The sequence below is a fragment of the Tympanuchus pallidicinctus genome, unplaced genomic scaffold, assembly GCF_026119805.1.
Source record: "Tympanuchus pallidicinctus isolate F22 unplaced genomic scaffold, pur_lepc_1.0 scaffold6, whole genome shotgun sequence".
Lineage (NCBI taxonomy): Eukaryota > Metazoa > Chordata > Aves > Galliformes > Phasianidae > Tympanuchus > Tympanuchus pallidicinctus.
In genome coordinates this window covers 7,304,976-7,322,671 of record NW_026294780.1, presented here as the reverse complement: position 1 = coordinate 7,322,671, position 17,696 = coordinate 7,304,976, and the positions used below count along the sequence as shown (strand labels likewise).

At 40.3% G+C, this 17,696-nt stretch overlaps 1 protein-coding gene across 4 annotated transcripts in view; it reads right to left on the bottom strand.

The window, feature by feature from the left end:
* Positions 1-5,424: 5,424 nt before the first annotated feature.
* The window catches only part of HERC2 (HECT and RLD domain containing E3 ubiquitin protein ligase 2), a 102,328-nt gene continuing 90,056 nt past the window's right edge, over positions 5,425-17,696 (bottom strand). For all 4 annotated transcript variants that reach the window (XM_052664796.1, XM_052664795.1, XM_052664798.1 and 1 more), the window contains 7 exons: positions 12,006-12,147; positions 11,008-11,202; positions 10,786-10,898; positions 9,749-9,939; positions 8,054-8,159; positions 7,187-7,399; positions 5,425-6,118 (listed from right to left, as the gene is read on the bottom strand). In XM_052664796.1, coding sequence (XP_052520756.1) covers positions 5,846-6,118; positions 7,187-7,399; positions 8,054-8,159; positions 9,749-9,939; positions 10,786-10,898; positions 11,008-11,202; positions 12,006-12,147 — 1,233 coding nt within the window. In that variant the 3' untranslated portion in view covers positions 5,425-5,845. The remainder of the gene's footprint in view (positions 6,119-7,186; positions 7,400-8,053; positions 8,160-9,748; positions 9,940-10,785; positions 10,899-11,007; positions 11,203-12,005; positions 12,148-17,696) is intronic.

Genomic DNA, 17,696 nt, shown 5'->3' with positions numbered 1-17,696 from the left:
TTATCACCAGTGGTGAGTATTTGACACCAACCCGGTTACAAAACAGACCTTTAGATCCCGCTAGTGGATTTTCTATCATATGCACCACTCCACACCCTCCAGACAGATTTTGAAAATGCTGCTGTTGAAACCTTTCTCAGGATGTGATGTGAGCACACAGCACCCCAACTCACCAGAGTGAGCTGGTCATGAATTACCACAGCCAGAAAACAATGGAGACAATGATGGTCTGTGTTCCTAGGAACTCCTTGCCCAGGCTCCCTGGGCATCAGATGAGACTAAATACAGAACGGATGAACTTGCAGATATGCCATCAGAACTCCCATTTGGGACAAACAGGTAAATCAGCAGACTCTTCTGCAAGCTTGAAAGTCTGTGTGTCATATTCAGCTGCTGTTTTCATAATATAGAATGCTTATCTGAACATTTCTTTGACTAACATAATGGTTAGGAACAAATACCACATGTAAAAGCAGGAAAATTATGCTCCCTATGCTCTCTGAGGGGATTCAGTGATGTCCTGTCTATGCCCACAGGCCGTTCACAGCAGCCATTAAGTGGTTTTAGAAGAATCAAGAATATAGGAAGCAAAGTAACTTTGAATACGAGAATCACAGAATCACCAAAGTTGGAAAAGACCTTCAAGATCATCCAGTCCAGCCACCCTCCTATCACCAATAGTTCTCACTAAACCATGTCCCTCAGCACAAAATCCAAACGTTCCTTAAACACCTCCAGGGTCGGTGACTCCACCACCTCCCTGGCAGCCCATTCCTGTGCCTGACCACTCTTTCAGAAAAGCAGTATTTCCTAACGTCCAGCCTGAATCTCCCCTGGTGCAGCTTGAAGCCATTCCCTGTTGTTCTGTCACCAGTTATACAAGAGAAGAGGCTGACCCCCAGCTCACTACAGCCTCCCTTCAGGTAGTTATAGAAGTAGTGAGGTCTGCCCTGAGCCTCCTCTTCTCCAGGCTGAACATTCCCAGCTCCCTCAGCCGCTCCCCATAAGCCCTGTGCTCCAGACCCCTCACCAGCTTTGTTGCTCTCCTTTGAACCCGCTCCAGGGCCTCAATGTCTTTCTTGCAGCGAGGGGCCAAAACTGCACACAGTACTGAGGTGCGGCCTCACCAGAGCTGAGTACAGGGGGACAATCATTTCACTGCCCTGTTCCTGCTGGCAACACCGTTTCTGATGCAAGCCAGGATGCCATTGGCCTTCTTGGCCACCCGGGCACACTGCTGGCTCATGTCCAGCCGAGCATCAATCAATACCCCAGGTCCATTTCCTCTACGCAGTCCTCCAGCCACACCGCCCTAAGCCTGTAGTGTTGCCACCAAAGTGCAGGACCTGGCATTTGGCCTTGCTGAAACTCATCCCATTGCCTTCAGCCCAGCTCTCCATCCTGTCCAGATCCCTCTGTAGGGCCTGGCTACCCCCAGTCAGATCCACACTTCCAGCCTACTTGGTGTCATCTGCAAATTTACTGAGAGTGCACTCAATGCCCTCATCCATGTCATCAATAAAGATACTGAAGAAGACAGGCCCCAGCACCGACCCCTGGCAAACACCATTCATGACAGGTCACCATCTGGATTTAGCTCCATTCACCACCACTCTCTGGGCCCAGCCTTCCAGACAGACCCTTATTCAGCCAAGAGTGCACCTGTCCAAGCCTCGGGCTGCCAGCTTCTGCAGGAGAATACTGTGGGAGACAGTGTCAAAGGCTTTGCTGAAGTCTAGGCAGACCACATCAACAGCCTTTCTCTCATCTACCAGACAGGTCACTAGATCATAGAAGGAGATCAGGTTGGTCAAGCAGGACCTGCCCTTTGTGAACCCATGCTGGCTAGGCCTGATCCCCTGGTTATCCTGCACATGCCACATGATCACCCTCAAGACAATCTGCTCCATAATTTTCCCTGGTACTGAGGTCAGGCTAACAGGCCTGTGGTTCCCCAGATCCTCCTTACAACCCTTCCTGTAGATGGGAGTCATGTTGGCAAGCCTCCAGTCTTCTGGGACCTCATCAGTCAACAAAAAGCGCTGACAGATAATGGCGAGCTGCTCAGCTATCACCTCTGCCAGTTCCCTCAGCACTCTGGGGTGAATCCCATCCAGCCCCATGGACTTGTGACAGTCCCGCTGGAGTAATAGGTCTCTGAGTCCTCCTGAATTGCGGGAGGTTCTGTCTGCACTCCAGTTGAGACTACCAGGTCAGAGAGTAGAGTACCCTGAGGATAACTGGTGTGACCTTTAAAGACAGATGTAAAGAAGGCATTCAGAACCTCTGCCTTTTCTTTATCCTCAGAGGTCACATTCCCAGCAAGGGTTTCTTGTTCCTTTTAACCCCAGCAGCCAGGTTGAGTTCAAGCTGGGCTTTTGCCTTTTTGATTTTCTCTCTACACATCTTAACAACTTCTCTGTACTCTTTCTGAGTCACCCATCCCTTCTTCCACAGGAAGTAGATTCTCTTTTTATCCCGGAGCCTCAAGAATGGCTCCCTGTTTATCCATGTTGGTCTTCCCCGCAGGCTCATTTTGCATCACAGGGAGACAGCCAGCTCCTCCACCTTTAAGACTTCCTTCTTGAAGAGCGACCAGCCATCTTGGACCCCTTTACTCTCTAAGACTGAAACCCAAGGGATTACCCCTACTGGCTTTCTGAATAATTCAAAGTCTGTCCTCTGTCCAAGGTAGCAGTTTTGCTGTTCCCTCTCCTGGCTCCACCAAGAATCAAGAACTCTACCATTTCACGGTCACTCTGTCCAAGACAGCCGCCAACCTCCGCATCTCCCCCACCAGACCTTCTCTGCAAACAGCAGGTCAAGCGGGGCAGCTCCTCTTGTCAGCTCTCTCACCAGCTGCATCAGGAAGTTATCCTCCATACACTCCAGAAACCTCCTAGACTGGGAAGGAAGGGATTTGTCTTTTAGTCTCCTGTAATTTCCTGATGGTACAGCTTTATAATAAATCCAGTCATCTGGCCCTTTGGTTTTATAGGGAAACAACGCACAAAGGAGGGGAGAAGAACACTAATACTTCAATCATCTGTTGCAAAGCTGTTTCTTTTCCCTCTCAGACTATGAATCTGCATCTAAAAGCCGAGTAAGAGCAATTCCCATTTTCTGACTACTTGAAATAATGACTTCAAGAGGAAAAACTGGCTGCTCAGAAATGTTTCAAGTCAGGCCATAGGTGACAAGCATTGTGAAAGGTCATCTGGGACCCTGATTAGGATGGGAAAGCAAAGAAGCAAGCTTGAAAATCTTCCTTTATTCCTCCACAAGTTACCAGTGTGAACTACCATCTTACAAAAGAGTATTTACTTTTCCTTTATTGGGAGAAGAAAGACTCTGACATTTGTGGTACGGGTTTTTGGTTTCTTTTTTCCCCCTGTAAGTTACAAAACTTCAGTGTTTTATCGTAGCTCATATGCTCCTGAAATGAGTCTTGAATTCAAGAATGGTAGTTGAATGCAGCCTCAGTCCTTGGGCCTGTGGCATTTAGATACAACTTACCAATCACCATCTCCTGAAAAGAGGGCTACAGCATCTCTTTGATCAAGCTGGATGCCTGAAGGGCTCCTGTGTTTCCATGGCAAAGGACACCAGACAACCACATGAGCACTGCTGTACCAGATTCTCTCATCACTCTACCTCAGGATATTCAGGGGAAATTCAAATCAGCAGCGAAGGAAAAAGAGGTTGCTTAAAGTTTTGAGGATTTGAATATTTTTTAAGGCTCAGAAAAGGTTCAGCTTTTTCCATCAGCAGAGAAAACATGGAGGAGAGAGCACAGGCCTGGGTTCCGGAATCACCACCACAACAGAGGATCAGGACAGGAGCTGTCACCATGAGAGAACTTCAGCACTAAATAGAGTTCTTCAAAGCTGACAAATTTCAAAACTTGGGATATTTTAAAAACAAATTATTTCACCATCATTTTGAAACATCAAGTGTAACTCGGGAAAAGTGATTTCATGATCACAGTTAATATATTTAAATAGAGAAGTTGGAATAGGAGCTGTATACAAACACTGAAGAATGCTTGTCTTAAACGTTAAATGTCTGCATATTGCTATCCTAATAATTAGTGAAGTTAACATTACTTTCTACTAATTTTGAAAGTAAAATACTAGTGATTTGGCACAACTAACTCTTATTTTCCTACTCTGCAAACTTAGTGCGTTCACACAATACTGCCTGAACACCACCTGATTTCCACAAGTTATTCAAAATATTCAAACTCTGGACTCACATTTCAAGGTTAAGCCTTATGAAATATTCTGAATTTCTCAGGGACAATATTATACACATTTTGTCATACTCTTCTACTTGCAGGTACTTGAAGACATCCATCCCCTGCACCCCCTGTGAAGCAATTTTTTTTCCAGATGTACAAGAAGAAATTTACTATTACAGACAACAGCAGCATTAGAATCATAAAATAGCTCAGGTTGGAAAAGACCTTAAAGATCATCGAGTCCAACCACAACCTCACCATACTACCCTGACTCCAACAACCCTCCACTAAATCACGTCCCTGAGCACCACATCCAAACGGATTTTAAACACATCCAGGGATGGTGACTCACCCACCTCCCTGGGGAGCCAATTCCAGTGCTTCACAACCCTTTCTGTACAGAAGTGTTTCCTGATATCCAACCTAAACTTACCCTGGTGCAACTTGAGGCCATTTCCTCTTGTCCTGTCACCTGTCACCAGTGAGAAGAGACCAACCCCGCTCTCACTGTAAGCACCTTTCAGGTATCGGAAGAAAGCAGTAAAGGTCTCCCCTCAGCCTCCTCTTCCCCAGACTAAACAGCCCCAGTTTCTTCAGTCTCTCCTTGTAGGGCACATTCTCCAAGCCCTTCACAAGCCTTGTTGCTCAGGAACTGCATAAGCGAAGTGACCGTAATCACTGCTGTTAACATGTTGTGTAGACTTGCTCTGAGTTTACTCTATTTCCCTACTATTATTGACATATATTGGTTGAACAGCAGTTCGTGACAAACAAATGTAAGTGGCAGGAACATTTCTTACTTGAGTCAAAAAATGCTCATTCCACTGAACAGCTGGATGACCATGAAAAAAAACACATACTACTTTTTTTTTTTTTTTTTTTTTCTGTGGCAGAGTTTTTATTTGGAGGGAAATTATAACTTTTGCATTTACATGGCACAAATTATATACAGTACACTTTCCATGATAAGAATTATGATGCTTCACAGAAAGGTATCAAATTTGAGATAAATAATGCATAAGCTAAAATATACAAACCAGGGGTGGAGGTGAAACTATTGGCCATTTGTATTATCTATAGAAGAATTTCAAGGAATAACGTTAATTCAATGTTCAAAAAATTTTAACAAACTTCTAGTAAAGTTAATTGAAATATTTATAATTCCATTCAGTTGTTGCACAGTATTTCCAATATACAATCAAGAAGATGCACAGAACACAACACAATAAGAAAAAACCTACTGCACCCACAAATTAAAGGTTTCACTACCTTTTGGATGCTGCACTACCATATTTATATAAACATTTACAACACTTCAGTAAACACAAGGGTTCTAAATGTAGTGCAGCATTATGGGGGGCCGCTTTCAGCTCTTGAAATAAATGTTAAATGCCCATATACTGTGCCATTTATTCTAAGCTGATGGTTTAAGCTGTCACCCTTAATTCCTACCATGAGTAGCAAACACTTTTTCCCAACTTTCAGATTACCATCCTTCTGACACCACGCTCTATACTCTGAACCCTACACTGTCCTTGGTTTCATTGTCATTCTGGCATTTTGCCTCAGTGCTTGTAATAGCTAATCCCTTACATTATTTCTGTTTTAATGCCCTGTTAAGTAATCCTGTGTAGAATCTGAAGCAAAAGAATCTGCATCTTCATTATCAGAATCATCACTACTGTCATCAGCAGCTGGCTCCCCTGTCAGCGCTATCCGGGCGTAATCATCAGTGTCTATAGACTTGCAGAAATGAATGGCATATTTCAGTTTTTCCTCTAGTACTTGCTTACAAGAATACCTGGGTAGCTTCAGGAGAAAAAAGCAAGTGTATGACTCAGGAAGGAAATGGTCCGGAGGATTGTATTTATCCAATACCTGTCAAAAACAAAGAACACAATATTTTTTTATTTGCTGTCCAAACCACAAATAAATATTGACATGGTACTTGTGAATTTTTCTTAAAAGAACAGTAAAAACACTAAATCCATCTTCCCTCCACTAAGAACATAAAAACATATGCAGAAGCTTTCTTGATTATAAATATGTGATTGGGAACAATCTTAAGATAGATTCTGTTGTTCTAAAAATGCCAAAACATCAATCGAAACACTGTGGTTTTTAAATTTAGCTGAAATGGGTGCTGAGCTGAATGAAGTACTGAACAAAAGCAGAAAAAACAGTTGATGACAGATAGTGGAAAATAATTAACATCTAAAGAAGCAAATAGCTGGTGATCAAAAAGAGTAGCCAGTTGCCCATTAAAACAAGAAAATAAATTAAAAAAAACAAACGTTTTACATCTTCATTGAACTGCCAAATCTGCAATACAATTTCACATCAGTAATAAAATTGGCCTGTTCTCCTCTTCTACGACTGCACTGGTTTTGGCTGGTAGAGTTAATTTTCTTCACAGTGGCCAGTATGTTCTGTGTTCTGGATTCATGATAAAAACAGTGTTGGTAATACACCAATGTTTTACTTCTTACTGAGCAGTCTTTATATGGAGGTCAAAGTCTTTTTCTGCTTCTCATGCTGCCCTGCCAACAAGGAGGCTGGGAGTACACAAGGTGGAGAGAACATAAGCAGGACAGCTGATCTCAAATTGAACAAAGGAAGGCCCCAGACCAGATCGTGGTCAGCTACAAAAGCTCAGGGGGAAAGTTTGCTGGGGCTGCCATTGGTCAGATGGCGGCAAGAAGTTCTGCTTTTCTTCAGTTTCTTCCCTTCCTCACCTTCATCACCCAACAATTTATTAAACAGTCTATCTCAACCGAGGAGCTGTCAAAATTTTTTTGCCCGATTCCCTCCCCACCACGGCTGGAGCAAGCAAATGGCTGCGTGGTTCTCAGCTGCCTCCCAGGGTTAGATCACAGCAATCATGCTACTTCTTTCCCATAATTAGCTATATAAAATAAAATCCCCACACCCCATCCCACACCTTACCTGAATAACAAAGTCCCTCCCTCTAAAATCTGCAATAGTCCTGGGCAGCCTTGTTCTGCCCCATACAAAACGTAGAAAGAGAGATCGCTCGGTATTGGAGAATGACTCCATCACTTCCCAGAACCACTGTATCAATGAAGCAGTTGGTTCAATGCCTTTGTAAGTTGCTACAGACTTCAGAAGATGAAGTGGAATATCTGGGCTTCCACATACCTAAATAATAAAATACAGTGATAAGCTACAAAAGTCTGACCAAATCATTTGCAGGTGATTTGTTTCCCTCCCATTCTCTTGAAATATTTAATCTGTTTTTACACTGACAAAATGAACATTCAGACATTTGAAGTGCTGCGCAGAGACTCCTATTACAATGATACTAAATAGACATCTTCCTCTCAGGGGACAATAATGAACCTTCTTTCATCTTCCTGAATCACATAAAGAATTAAACAATTTACCTGGGAAGAATATAGGCCTTGTTATCTTTCATCAAATTGCGCTAAGAACTCAGTAGGCCCTAGGGTTGTTTCTTCTTGGTTGGCTGGTGAGGATTTTTTTTTTTTGGGGGTGGGGGGGGGAGGGAGGGAGGGAAGATGGGGTAGTTATGGGGTAGATGTCTTTTCTTTTTTTTTTAATCTCCACAAATCATTCATTACATCACTGCTCAGCTATATAGAAAAAATAACCTTTTGAACACTTAGAGAACTATTAAAAATGTAGTATTTCCTTGAGCAAAGTCTTTGCAATTACAAGCGAGCACTGTAAACAGCATCACATGTGGGGTTTATTATTCAAATTGAGATTAATAAGACATAAGTGAAGAACACAACTCAGTTTCGACAGAGGTAGCAAAACAGAAATTGATACCATAGTTTCCAGTTCATATCCTGTAAAGAGTGAAAGCAGAGGAACTGGAACAACACGGGCCATCCCCTCACGAACTGCTGCCACCTGTTCATCAAATTCATGAAGTCTGCAGAGACATATTCCCAGAATTTACGTGAATGCCATTTCTAGTAATTATTGGAACTAATAACTATTGCAATATTTAGGATCCTTTATGCTTTCTCCTTAAGTCACCAGCTATATTCCAAGGAACACTTATCATACAAGATGCCTGACCAATACCAGTTTATCAAACAATCCATACTGCACAGCACATATCTCACTGTATATCTCTCACTTTTATTGCCAGCATTATTTATGTACTGTGCCTGGCAAGAATAGACCAATACTCCATATTGAAACACCATGCTCTTGGGAAAAGAGCATCTGCGCCCTCAAACAATCCTAATACTAGACAGGCATTATGGTAAAAGAAAAATGGGTCTCACATAAAATATGATGTCTGAGGAACAGATATGCCATCTTTTCAGATAGTGATAGATGTTGCCACCCATGATTTGTATTTTACCTTTTTTTTTTTCCCCATCAAGTTAATTTTTAAAACATCGAGCTCTGCAAAGCAGAGTTTCACATCACTGCCATGTCCTGCCTTCAGGCTTCTCATCACCAAAATAAGCGAAGATCTCAAGACATGCTTTTACTTATGCATCCATGTTTTCACATGGATTCTATTAAGATGCCAGATTTGCGCTCAAGAGATTCACATAATTAAAAACTTTGGTATTATGCATTTTTCCTAAAAGATTTCTAACTGCTGGTGTCCTCTGAGAATAGCCAGAATTTTGAATAGAACAGAAGCATTTCTTTAAGGTAATGCAATCCTTTAGGATCCATTTGATATTTTATATAGACCTATAATTAGTCCATCACAAATAATACTCACGCCTACTGTCAAAAAATAGCTGTAGGTAGTGGCTCAGAACCACTTATAGCAAAAATAAATAAAATAGGAAAGCAAGGACTATAATTCATATAGTCGTTGGCAGATACTGCACTGCAAGCTAATAAGGATATAGCGATGAGATAGTCTTGCACAAGTGTCCTCTAGAACAGGTGACTGTGGTGAAGAGAATAAAACTCCTAATCAGTTTTATGACAAAATTATCTCCATAATTTAATAGGCACGATGGCTACTAGGCTCCCTGTTTCCCACAACAAGATGCCTAAAGTTCAATGTGCTGGTCTAGATTAGATATTTGGGTATCTAACTAACAAAATGCCCATTTTCACAAAAGCTGAACAACTGCTTCCCACAGAGTTTAGCGCAAAGTTCAGCTTTTGGCACCTCTGAATGAATAATTTAGTTGTCTGCAATAGATGTCAGGCTTATTTTACAGTGTCCAGGGTATAAACGTTTTGTTTTTCATATTCTACCTTATATGAGAAGAGGAAAACCATTCATCTGGGACCGCTCGATTATCTAGATTATCTTAGTGGTCTTTTCAAACTTTAATGATTCAATAATTCATTTGATGGTATTTAAAAACAAATATACAAACAAAAAACCTGTGAGAGCAATAGTAATGAAAGTGCTGTTCACAAGTTGCTAAATGATCAAAATAATAAGAGGATGCATGTAAGGTAAGACTTCAAGCCTACTACTTCGAAATGAAAATGCTTATTCATTTAACAATTTGAATGACTTATTCAACAAACCTGTAGTTTATTGCCAGCCTCACATATTCAGCTCTGTTATCCAGTGTAATATGAGTGTACTTGGAACTCAGCTGAATATCTTGACCACTTGCATTAGGCACAGTGAATGGAAGGCTCATAGCTTCAAACTCTTCTGATGTAGCTTCATTGTCTCGAATGTACATAAGTCCAGGAATAAAATCTTTATCAACCTTTTGAAAAAATATGCCTGAGTTAAAGTCAGCTTATTAGCACCCTACAACACTGTGTCCTTCCTACCAAAAGCGTGACATCGTGTACCATCTACCAAAAGCTTTGTGTCAAATGTCTGACTGTAACTCATCTAAGTGAATTCAAAAACAGCAAAATGGCTCAGTCTATTACATGAAATTTCATTATGCTGAAATGTTGAAGGGTGCACGTGTTCTGGATTTCACACCACTCAGGGAACATTTGCCAAGGAACTGTATTATATAAGAAATGGATTTAAAGCTTAAGAACGCGATCAACTCTGCAAAATCCAATGGTTGTTTTGGTACAAAAGAAATCTCCTTACTGACATGTAAAAGACCCAGTACTTTTACAGTAAGTACATTTCCAGATGACAGCAGTTGAAAACCAACTCATCTTTGTAACAAAGATCTAACTCTTAACTCCACATTCAGTGAGTTCAGTAAGCAGGAAGTTTGTGATTCTCAGCACATTGACTCAGACTATCTTCCATAGTAGTTTGAACTCATTTTCAGACACAAACAGCTATGGAAACACTTTTTGGCAAGAAAGGGTTTGACTACAAAACATTTATCTAGTCAAACCCAGAAGTGGATTTGAGAATGCTCTCAAATCCAAAGAAGTTATTTAACTACTTCTGAAAGACTTAAATTTACAGCTGTAACAGAGAGTACAAGTGATCCTTATGTATTGGCTCAGAAATGTGAAAGGTCAGACAAAACACAACAAATATGCACAGCAGGGAAGCCAATCACCAGAGAGCTGTTTTATATTAGAGTCTGCTTGTCTTCTGTAAGTTATAACTTACAAAGAAACAGCACACTTACCTCACTGAGATCAGCAATTGTTAGGTTCATTCCTGCAAGCTGTTTCCATACTGGTTCAGCGAGGTTGAGGCTCAGCGGACTGCCAGTCCGGATAGCAATACCCAGAAGGACACCTGTAAGTTTAAATAAGGGTGGGAAAGTTTGTATTATATATTTTTTTGAATAGATTCCTAATATTCTGAACATGTAGTGCAAGTGGAATGTCATAGAGTTGCTAGTTACCCAAGAAACGGAACATGTTCATATGCAAGAGAGACTTGGCAGCAGGATTTAATAGGAAACAATCTCTGTTTGCTCCAGATTCATCTCTTCCATTTGGTGTCACGATTAACAGAGGGGTCAGCCCGTTCTGAAGCTCCTCACACATTTCTGCTATTGATTCACTGTAACCTCCACCGCAATCATCCACAGATTCACCTTGGAGAAGAAAACAGGCTCATAAATACACATTCTTCCAAAAATATGTTTACAAACGAAGTCTTGAAATGAACTGGATTTTCTTTCACATGGATAACTGTGTAAACGAAAGTTTACTGAAAGCTACATCTACTCTTCTGAAAACACCTGATGTTTTCCTTTGTATTTGGATTTCTCCAGTTCCTTGGAAACAGTGTAATTTTAGATTATCGACAACATACCAAAGATTCAAAAATATTCTTTTGACAGAGCTTAACTACCACTTTTGTTTTAAACACTTGTCAAAATAAAAGAGATGGTGAAGAGAGTCAAACTAAAGTGACTCCCTGTGTGTCATTTTTAAGTAGATATATTCTATATATTTTAGTAGATACAGTGCAGACAATCTAAATTCTATTTCATCAAAAAATTCAAAGAGACACGCACATTGTGAAAAGAATGATTGAAGTAGGAACAGCCAGTCTGAATTATTTTTGGATTCTGACAACCGAAAAATAAGCTTCGGTTTTGCAAATACCTTTCATAACTGAAAGAATTGCCTTCAGAATTTGAGGACAATTACAACCCCATTTCCACAGATCTTAAGGGTTGTTTGCAGATTTTTTGGTTGTTTTTGTTGATTTTTTAAATTATTTTAAAAGGCTTCATTATTTCCTAACGTTTTAAGCACATTCCTGTGCCAACATGCTGTTTTAATGTATCCATTTCTTTCCTCAGCTCCTTCAAAAATAAAAGAGAAGTCAGAAAAAGATAGGTAGAAAATAGTTGAGACAAAGATGCTACGAAACAAGGAATTCTCTTACCAACAAACTTGACTTTCCAAACACGATGAGGAAGCAGAAGGCTATCAGGGCTGAATGAGCTCATTTTAGCACACATCTGTCCAAAAACTGACTTTGTACCATCTGGCCCAGCCAGTCCACCTTTACTCCTAGAACGTTTTACCTGTCAGTTAAACACATGATAATAGTAACTACAAGAACATATATCAGCCAGCATCCCTGTGCAGATCAGAGATGAAATTTATAACATCTATGTGTTTAGTGAAACATCTGTAGAGGTCTAACCTGTATTTTGTATACAAGTATATTACAAAGTAAGAACCAAGCTTCAAATTACAACACTGCAATATTTTTCACTGCTATTTCATACCTAATCAACCCTGGATATAGATACTGCAGATTCTTATTACATATCTTCACCCTTTACAAGAAGACAAAAGAATTTAGAATTTGTAGTTATTAGGAGGCCAGAACTATTAAAGAATAGCTGAGGCTAGAAGGGACCTCTGGAGACCACCTGGCCCAGCCCCTGCTCCAGCAGAGCCACCCAGACCAGAGTGCCCAGGGCCATGGCCAGGCAGCTTTTGGAGATCCCCAAGGAGGAGACCCCATAGCCCACGGGCAGCCTGTGCCACTGCTCTGCCACCCGCACAGCACAGGATGCTCCTGGTGTTCATTGGGAGCTCCTGTTGCCAGTTTGTGCTCATGGCTTCCTGTCCTGGGCACTAAGAGCTTATTTAGCTCCATACTTTTTCCAACCTCCATTCATTCATGTGTATTATACTCTTTGATAAGATACTCTGAGCCTTCTGCTTTCCAGGCTGACCAGTCCCAGATCTCAACCTTTCCACATAAGAGAGATTGTCTAGTCCCTTCATCTTTGTGGCCTTCCTGTTGGGCTCCCTCCAGTACGTTTATACCTCTCTTCTACAGGGGAACCCAGAACTCGACACCGTGTTCCAGGTGTGGTCACACCTTCCTCACATACTGGCAATGACTTGCCTATCACAGCCAAGTTTACCATTAGTCTGCGTCGCATCAAGGTCACACTGTTGGCTGATGTTCAGCTTGATGTTCATCAAGACCCCCAGAGCCTTTCCCACCAAGCAGCTTTCAGGTTGGGCAGCTGCCTCTAGCCTACATTTGTGTGTGGGCCTGTTCCTCCTCACATGCAGGACTTTACACTTCTCCTTGTTGTTGAACCTCACGAGAATCCTATCAACCCACTTCTCCAGTGCACTGAGGTCCCTCTGCATGGCAGTAAGACCCTCTGGTGTATCAGCCACTCCTTCCGTAATTATCCTCAGCAAGTTTTGTTGCTGACACACACTCTACCTTATATTCCAGATCATTAATGAGTATGTTAGAATAGGACTGGACCCCATGATATGCCTTTACATACTTGCCTCCAACTGGACACTAACAGCTGACCCTTTTAGCCTGGCCATTCAGTCAGTTCTCAACCAACCTCACTGTTTGCTCATCTAGTTCACATTTTAATCATGTTGTTCCCAACAGGTGAAAATAATATATACCTAAACAGCAATCAGAAAAAGATGCATGCCAACTTCCACTAGGTCTTATTTCTCTGACATAGCTGTTTAACTGTGATTACTACAATTATCACCATTAACAGAAGAAACTGGCACAAACATGAAAAGCACAATATCTGGTTACCTAGGAGCTTCCACACCACATCCTCCATCAACTGAATGACTGTTCTGAGCTGGTTGGTTAGATCTTAGTAATTTTATGCTTAGAGCTGGAAATGTGAAACAACTAGGGCACATTCATTGCAGCTAAATAGAATGATTCTTACCAGCCCTACTGACAACTCTGTGGGATTTCTTCCCTAGATTAGGAATTTCATGTTCCCCTCAACCACCAGTACCTTATTCATTTTTCATTTCAAATGGCTCATTGTTCATCTGTCTCCACTCAACATTTTATCTGTTCATCTTGAAGGCAAATGAAAGACAGAGGGATGCCAGTAACAAAGTTTGTTAATAAAAAAAGTTTTCTTCCTTTATTGGTTGAGAAAGAAATAATGATTTGGTAAATTTGTTTTGTTTTGTTTTTGGCAGGGGGCTTTTTATTTGTTTGGTTTTTGTTTTCCTGAATTGCAATATTCTTCTCATTAGCGAACTTGTTTTAATTTAATAGATCTCTAAGGAATTCAGATGCCCAAGAAATTTGAAGTTGAGAAGCTGAGAGCCTTCTCTTGAAAAGATTAGCTATGAGTAGGTGGTCTGTGAATGCAGTACTTAATTCACTGTTATTTCAAATCTCAAACTGAAAATACAACTCAGGTGACAATAAAATGGCAAATCTGGGAAGGCACTCATAATTGCTATTCCTATTGTACATTTTATTTAGCAATTGTTCACTAGCAACACAAGGTTTGCATTTAAATCTGATCACACAGATGCTCAAATAGTTAAAACTCAACTTTAACAAAATAGTGTAAGAAGGTGACAAGGGAATATTGACACTTCTGTTAGCACTATGATATTTTGCTGTGCCAACACAGACAGATGCCCATATTAAAATATATCAGGTTATTAGCAAAGAGCAGAACTCTTCAGTAAAAAATGGCAAAATTCAAACAAATTTGTTTAGGCCACATTTCAGCACTGGTGTTTTAACTTTTCATTGTAGAGGTCTAGAACATGAAGCTTTGCTCCTGGTTCCAAATTACGTCCTTTAGAGATAAAGTAAGCAACCTGTGGAATCCAGTCTGAATAGAATATTCTGAATAGAATAACCAGTTTCAGATACAATCCTTATTTAGTATGTTTCACTAAACACAGATTATGCAACATAAATATTTTTGAAATACAGTTCTAGCATTCTTGCTGTCTAGGTAGCTTTTTAGCACAAAATATGCTGACTAGAGCCCCAAAAGAGCTTCTGCAAAACAGTCTGCCATCAGAAGATACTAGCCTATGGAAACCAACTTTTCCTGGACCAGAGAGAAATGCAGCAGCTCGCTAGCAGCATACAGCAATGGGCAGAGGAATCAAGTTCAAAGATGTGCCTCAGTAAACAATCAGTTATTGTGAACACAGTCACTGCAACAAGAAGGAAGGCACTTAAATACATCTGTTATCTGGCTACAGCATCTTCAAATAATGAAGATCAAAATTTAAGTTTTTTCTCCAAGTCTGAATAAAAAGACCTTCTATTTGCCCTAAACATCCTTCTAGAACTAGAGAAATATCAGTCATCCTATGGGACTATCTCCAGTTTCAGCCTGGTAGAAATGCATTATGTCAAGCCACACACTTAGGGACTAATAAAAACGCTCATGAAACGCTTATGACAGTTTGCTAGCTGAAATCAGCTAAGAAAGAGAAGAAGGTTCTGTTAACACAGAACACATCTATGAAGAAAAGAAACACAGTTTAAGGATATGTCATGAAATCAATTCCCAAAAGCAGACAAGAAGCATCAGCATGATAATTCCAAGAGCACAGTCATCATCTGTACACTGAGGTTTCAGTTAACTATGCTCAAACTGAAACGGCAGCGGAAAAATACACTATCAAAAGATAAGCACTGAAAGACCACTCCACAAAAACAGACACACAAAAAAGCTTAGTTTGTTCAATGCAGGAAAAAGAAAGTTTATGTGTTCTTTAAAAGCAGACTTGGCTAAGGGACAAGGCAATAACCAGAAAGGAGGAATGCCATTTAAACTGAAGCGTAGCACTTGCAAAAGAAGAAAACATTCATCGATTCATATCTTGTATAACTTAACATACCCAGAAGCACAACATTCCTCCTAAGAAAGCAGAAGACACTGAACCAGGAGTACTTGTTCTCCTTAATAACTAAAATTTCTTTGCCTACTAAAAAGAGGAAAGATCACAAAATACAAGGCATGCTCCAAAAGTAATGCATCCTATTTTATTATGCTAGCCCATGGATGAGGCGGGTGTTGGTGGCAGAGCAGTGGAGGTTGAACCTTCTCACCAATGTTCTGTTACATTTTGTTGCTGTGCAACAATGGCAGCAGAGGGGCATGTGAAGCTCCAAATGGAGACTCCAAATGCGGCCTTCACATGGAAGTGCATATGAAGCAAAGGTGTGTTACTGAACTCCTTCATGTGGAAAAAATGGCATCTACTGACATTCATTGATGCTTGCTGAACATCTACAGAGATCAGAAAGTGGATGTGAGCATAGTGAGGCGGTGGGTGGTGCTTTATGGTGCTTTATTTCAGCAGTGGCATGAGAGATGAGGAAGATAAGCCATGTTCCAGAAGGGTATGCACAGCTGTCACCTCCACTGGTGCAGATTTTTACAAGTGCAGCATGAAGGCTCTTGTCCATCACTGACAAAAACGCACAGCTAATGGTGGTGACTCTTGAAAACCATGTTTTGTGTTGAGAATTTTCTCTATTAAACAGTGTTTTTTGTAGCTGTTGTAGCTTCCACGGAAATAAATAGGCACTGCTTTTGGAGCAACCTATGTATTTTAAAGAACAAGTCAGTATCTGCACAACAACTTTAAATTAAAATTCCATTCATTTATTTTACACAGAGGAAGAAGTAGTTAACTGACTGCACCACATAATTTACAAACTCTAAGAAGTATCTTTTGACAGCAAAGGAATTTTCAAGTCTTACTGCAGTTGAACTCCCATCTACAATTACGTTGAAAACTCTGTTTCACACTCCATAAAGCAGCTTTGAATCACTACTTAAAGGATCAAATAATTTCATTCAAACAGATCTTTCATTCAGCAGTTTCATTCTCTGCAAAACCTAACTCAAGAGATTATAATCCACATTTTGTACTATATAAGCAGGGCAGATTACAAGCACAGTCTTTCTTAGTCTTGACTAAATCTTGGAAAGACTTGTGTTACAGAAATATCTCATTTCCTAAGGAAGCTATGAAAATTGAAGCCTCGATGCTACCAGTTTTTTTCTAAATTTAAAGACAGACTGAATTAATGAACAGGAATACAAGAGAAGCCCATCTTTAATAGTTAACACAACAGTAGAAGAACACTAGGAAACAAGCCCAAAACCCAATCACTTGTTTTCAGCTTAAAGCTAAATATTTGCACTGCTTATTTTGAATTCCCCCCCAAAAAATAAAAATAAAAAGACAAATAGTGAGAAGATTTCTGGCACTGCCTCTAGCTTCGCAGGGTATGTATTAAAGCAACGCATTTTAATCACATAACATTAGCAGAAGTTTTAAGAGCCTGTGGAAAATGGCAAATGAGCAGAAAGTATAATCCAGCCCAAACAGAAGGTATTTCACTGAGAAATAACTCATTATTCAAAGGTTTTGCAGCTTCTCAACTCTAACTTTAACAAAGAGTAAGTTTTCTTACTTCCTAAAGTATATTTCAAAAAATGAGAAAAACCACACGACTAAAGGAAAGAAACACATAAGGATTCTGTAATACCAAACATCAGTCCATTCAAACAAAAACAAACGTTTTAGTATTCTATATTACAAAAACAACTATGGACCAAAAAAAAAAAAAAAAAAACCACAAAAAAAAAAACCCTTATCTGGCCTAAGGCACAACATTACATTTTCTAATGTCAGTGACAAGAAAAAGCCCTTTTATATCAAACAGTTCTGCAATCGATATGATCACATGCAGTGACCAGGCTGAGAGTTTATCAGCCTGATTCTTAATCATACCAAAGTGCCTTCTTCCTGTTCTCCTCATAACCCTTTATGT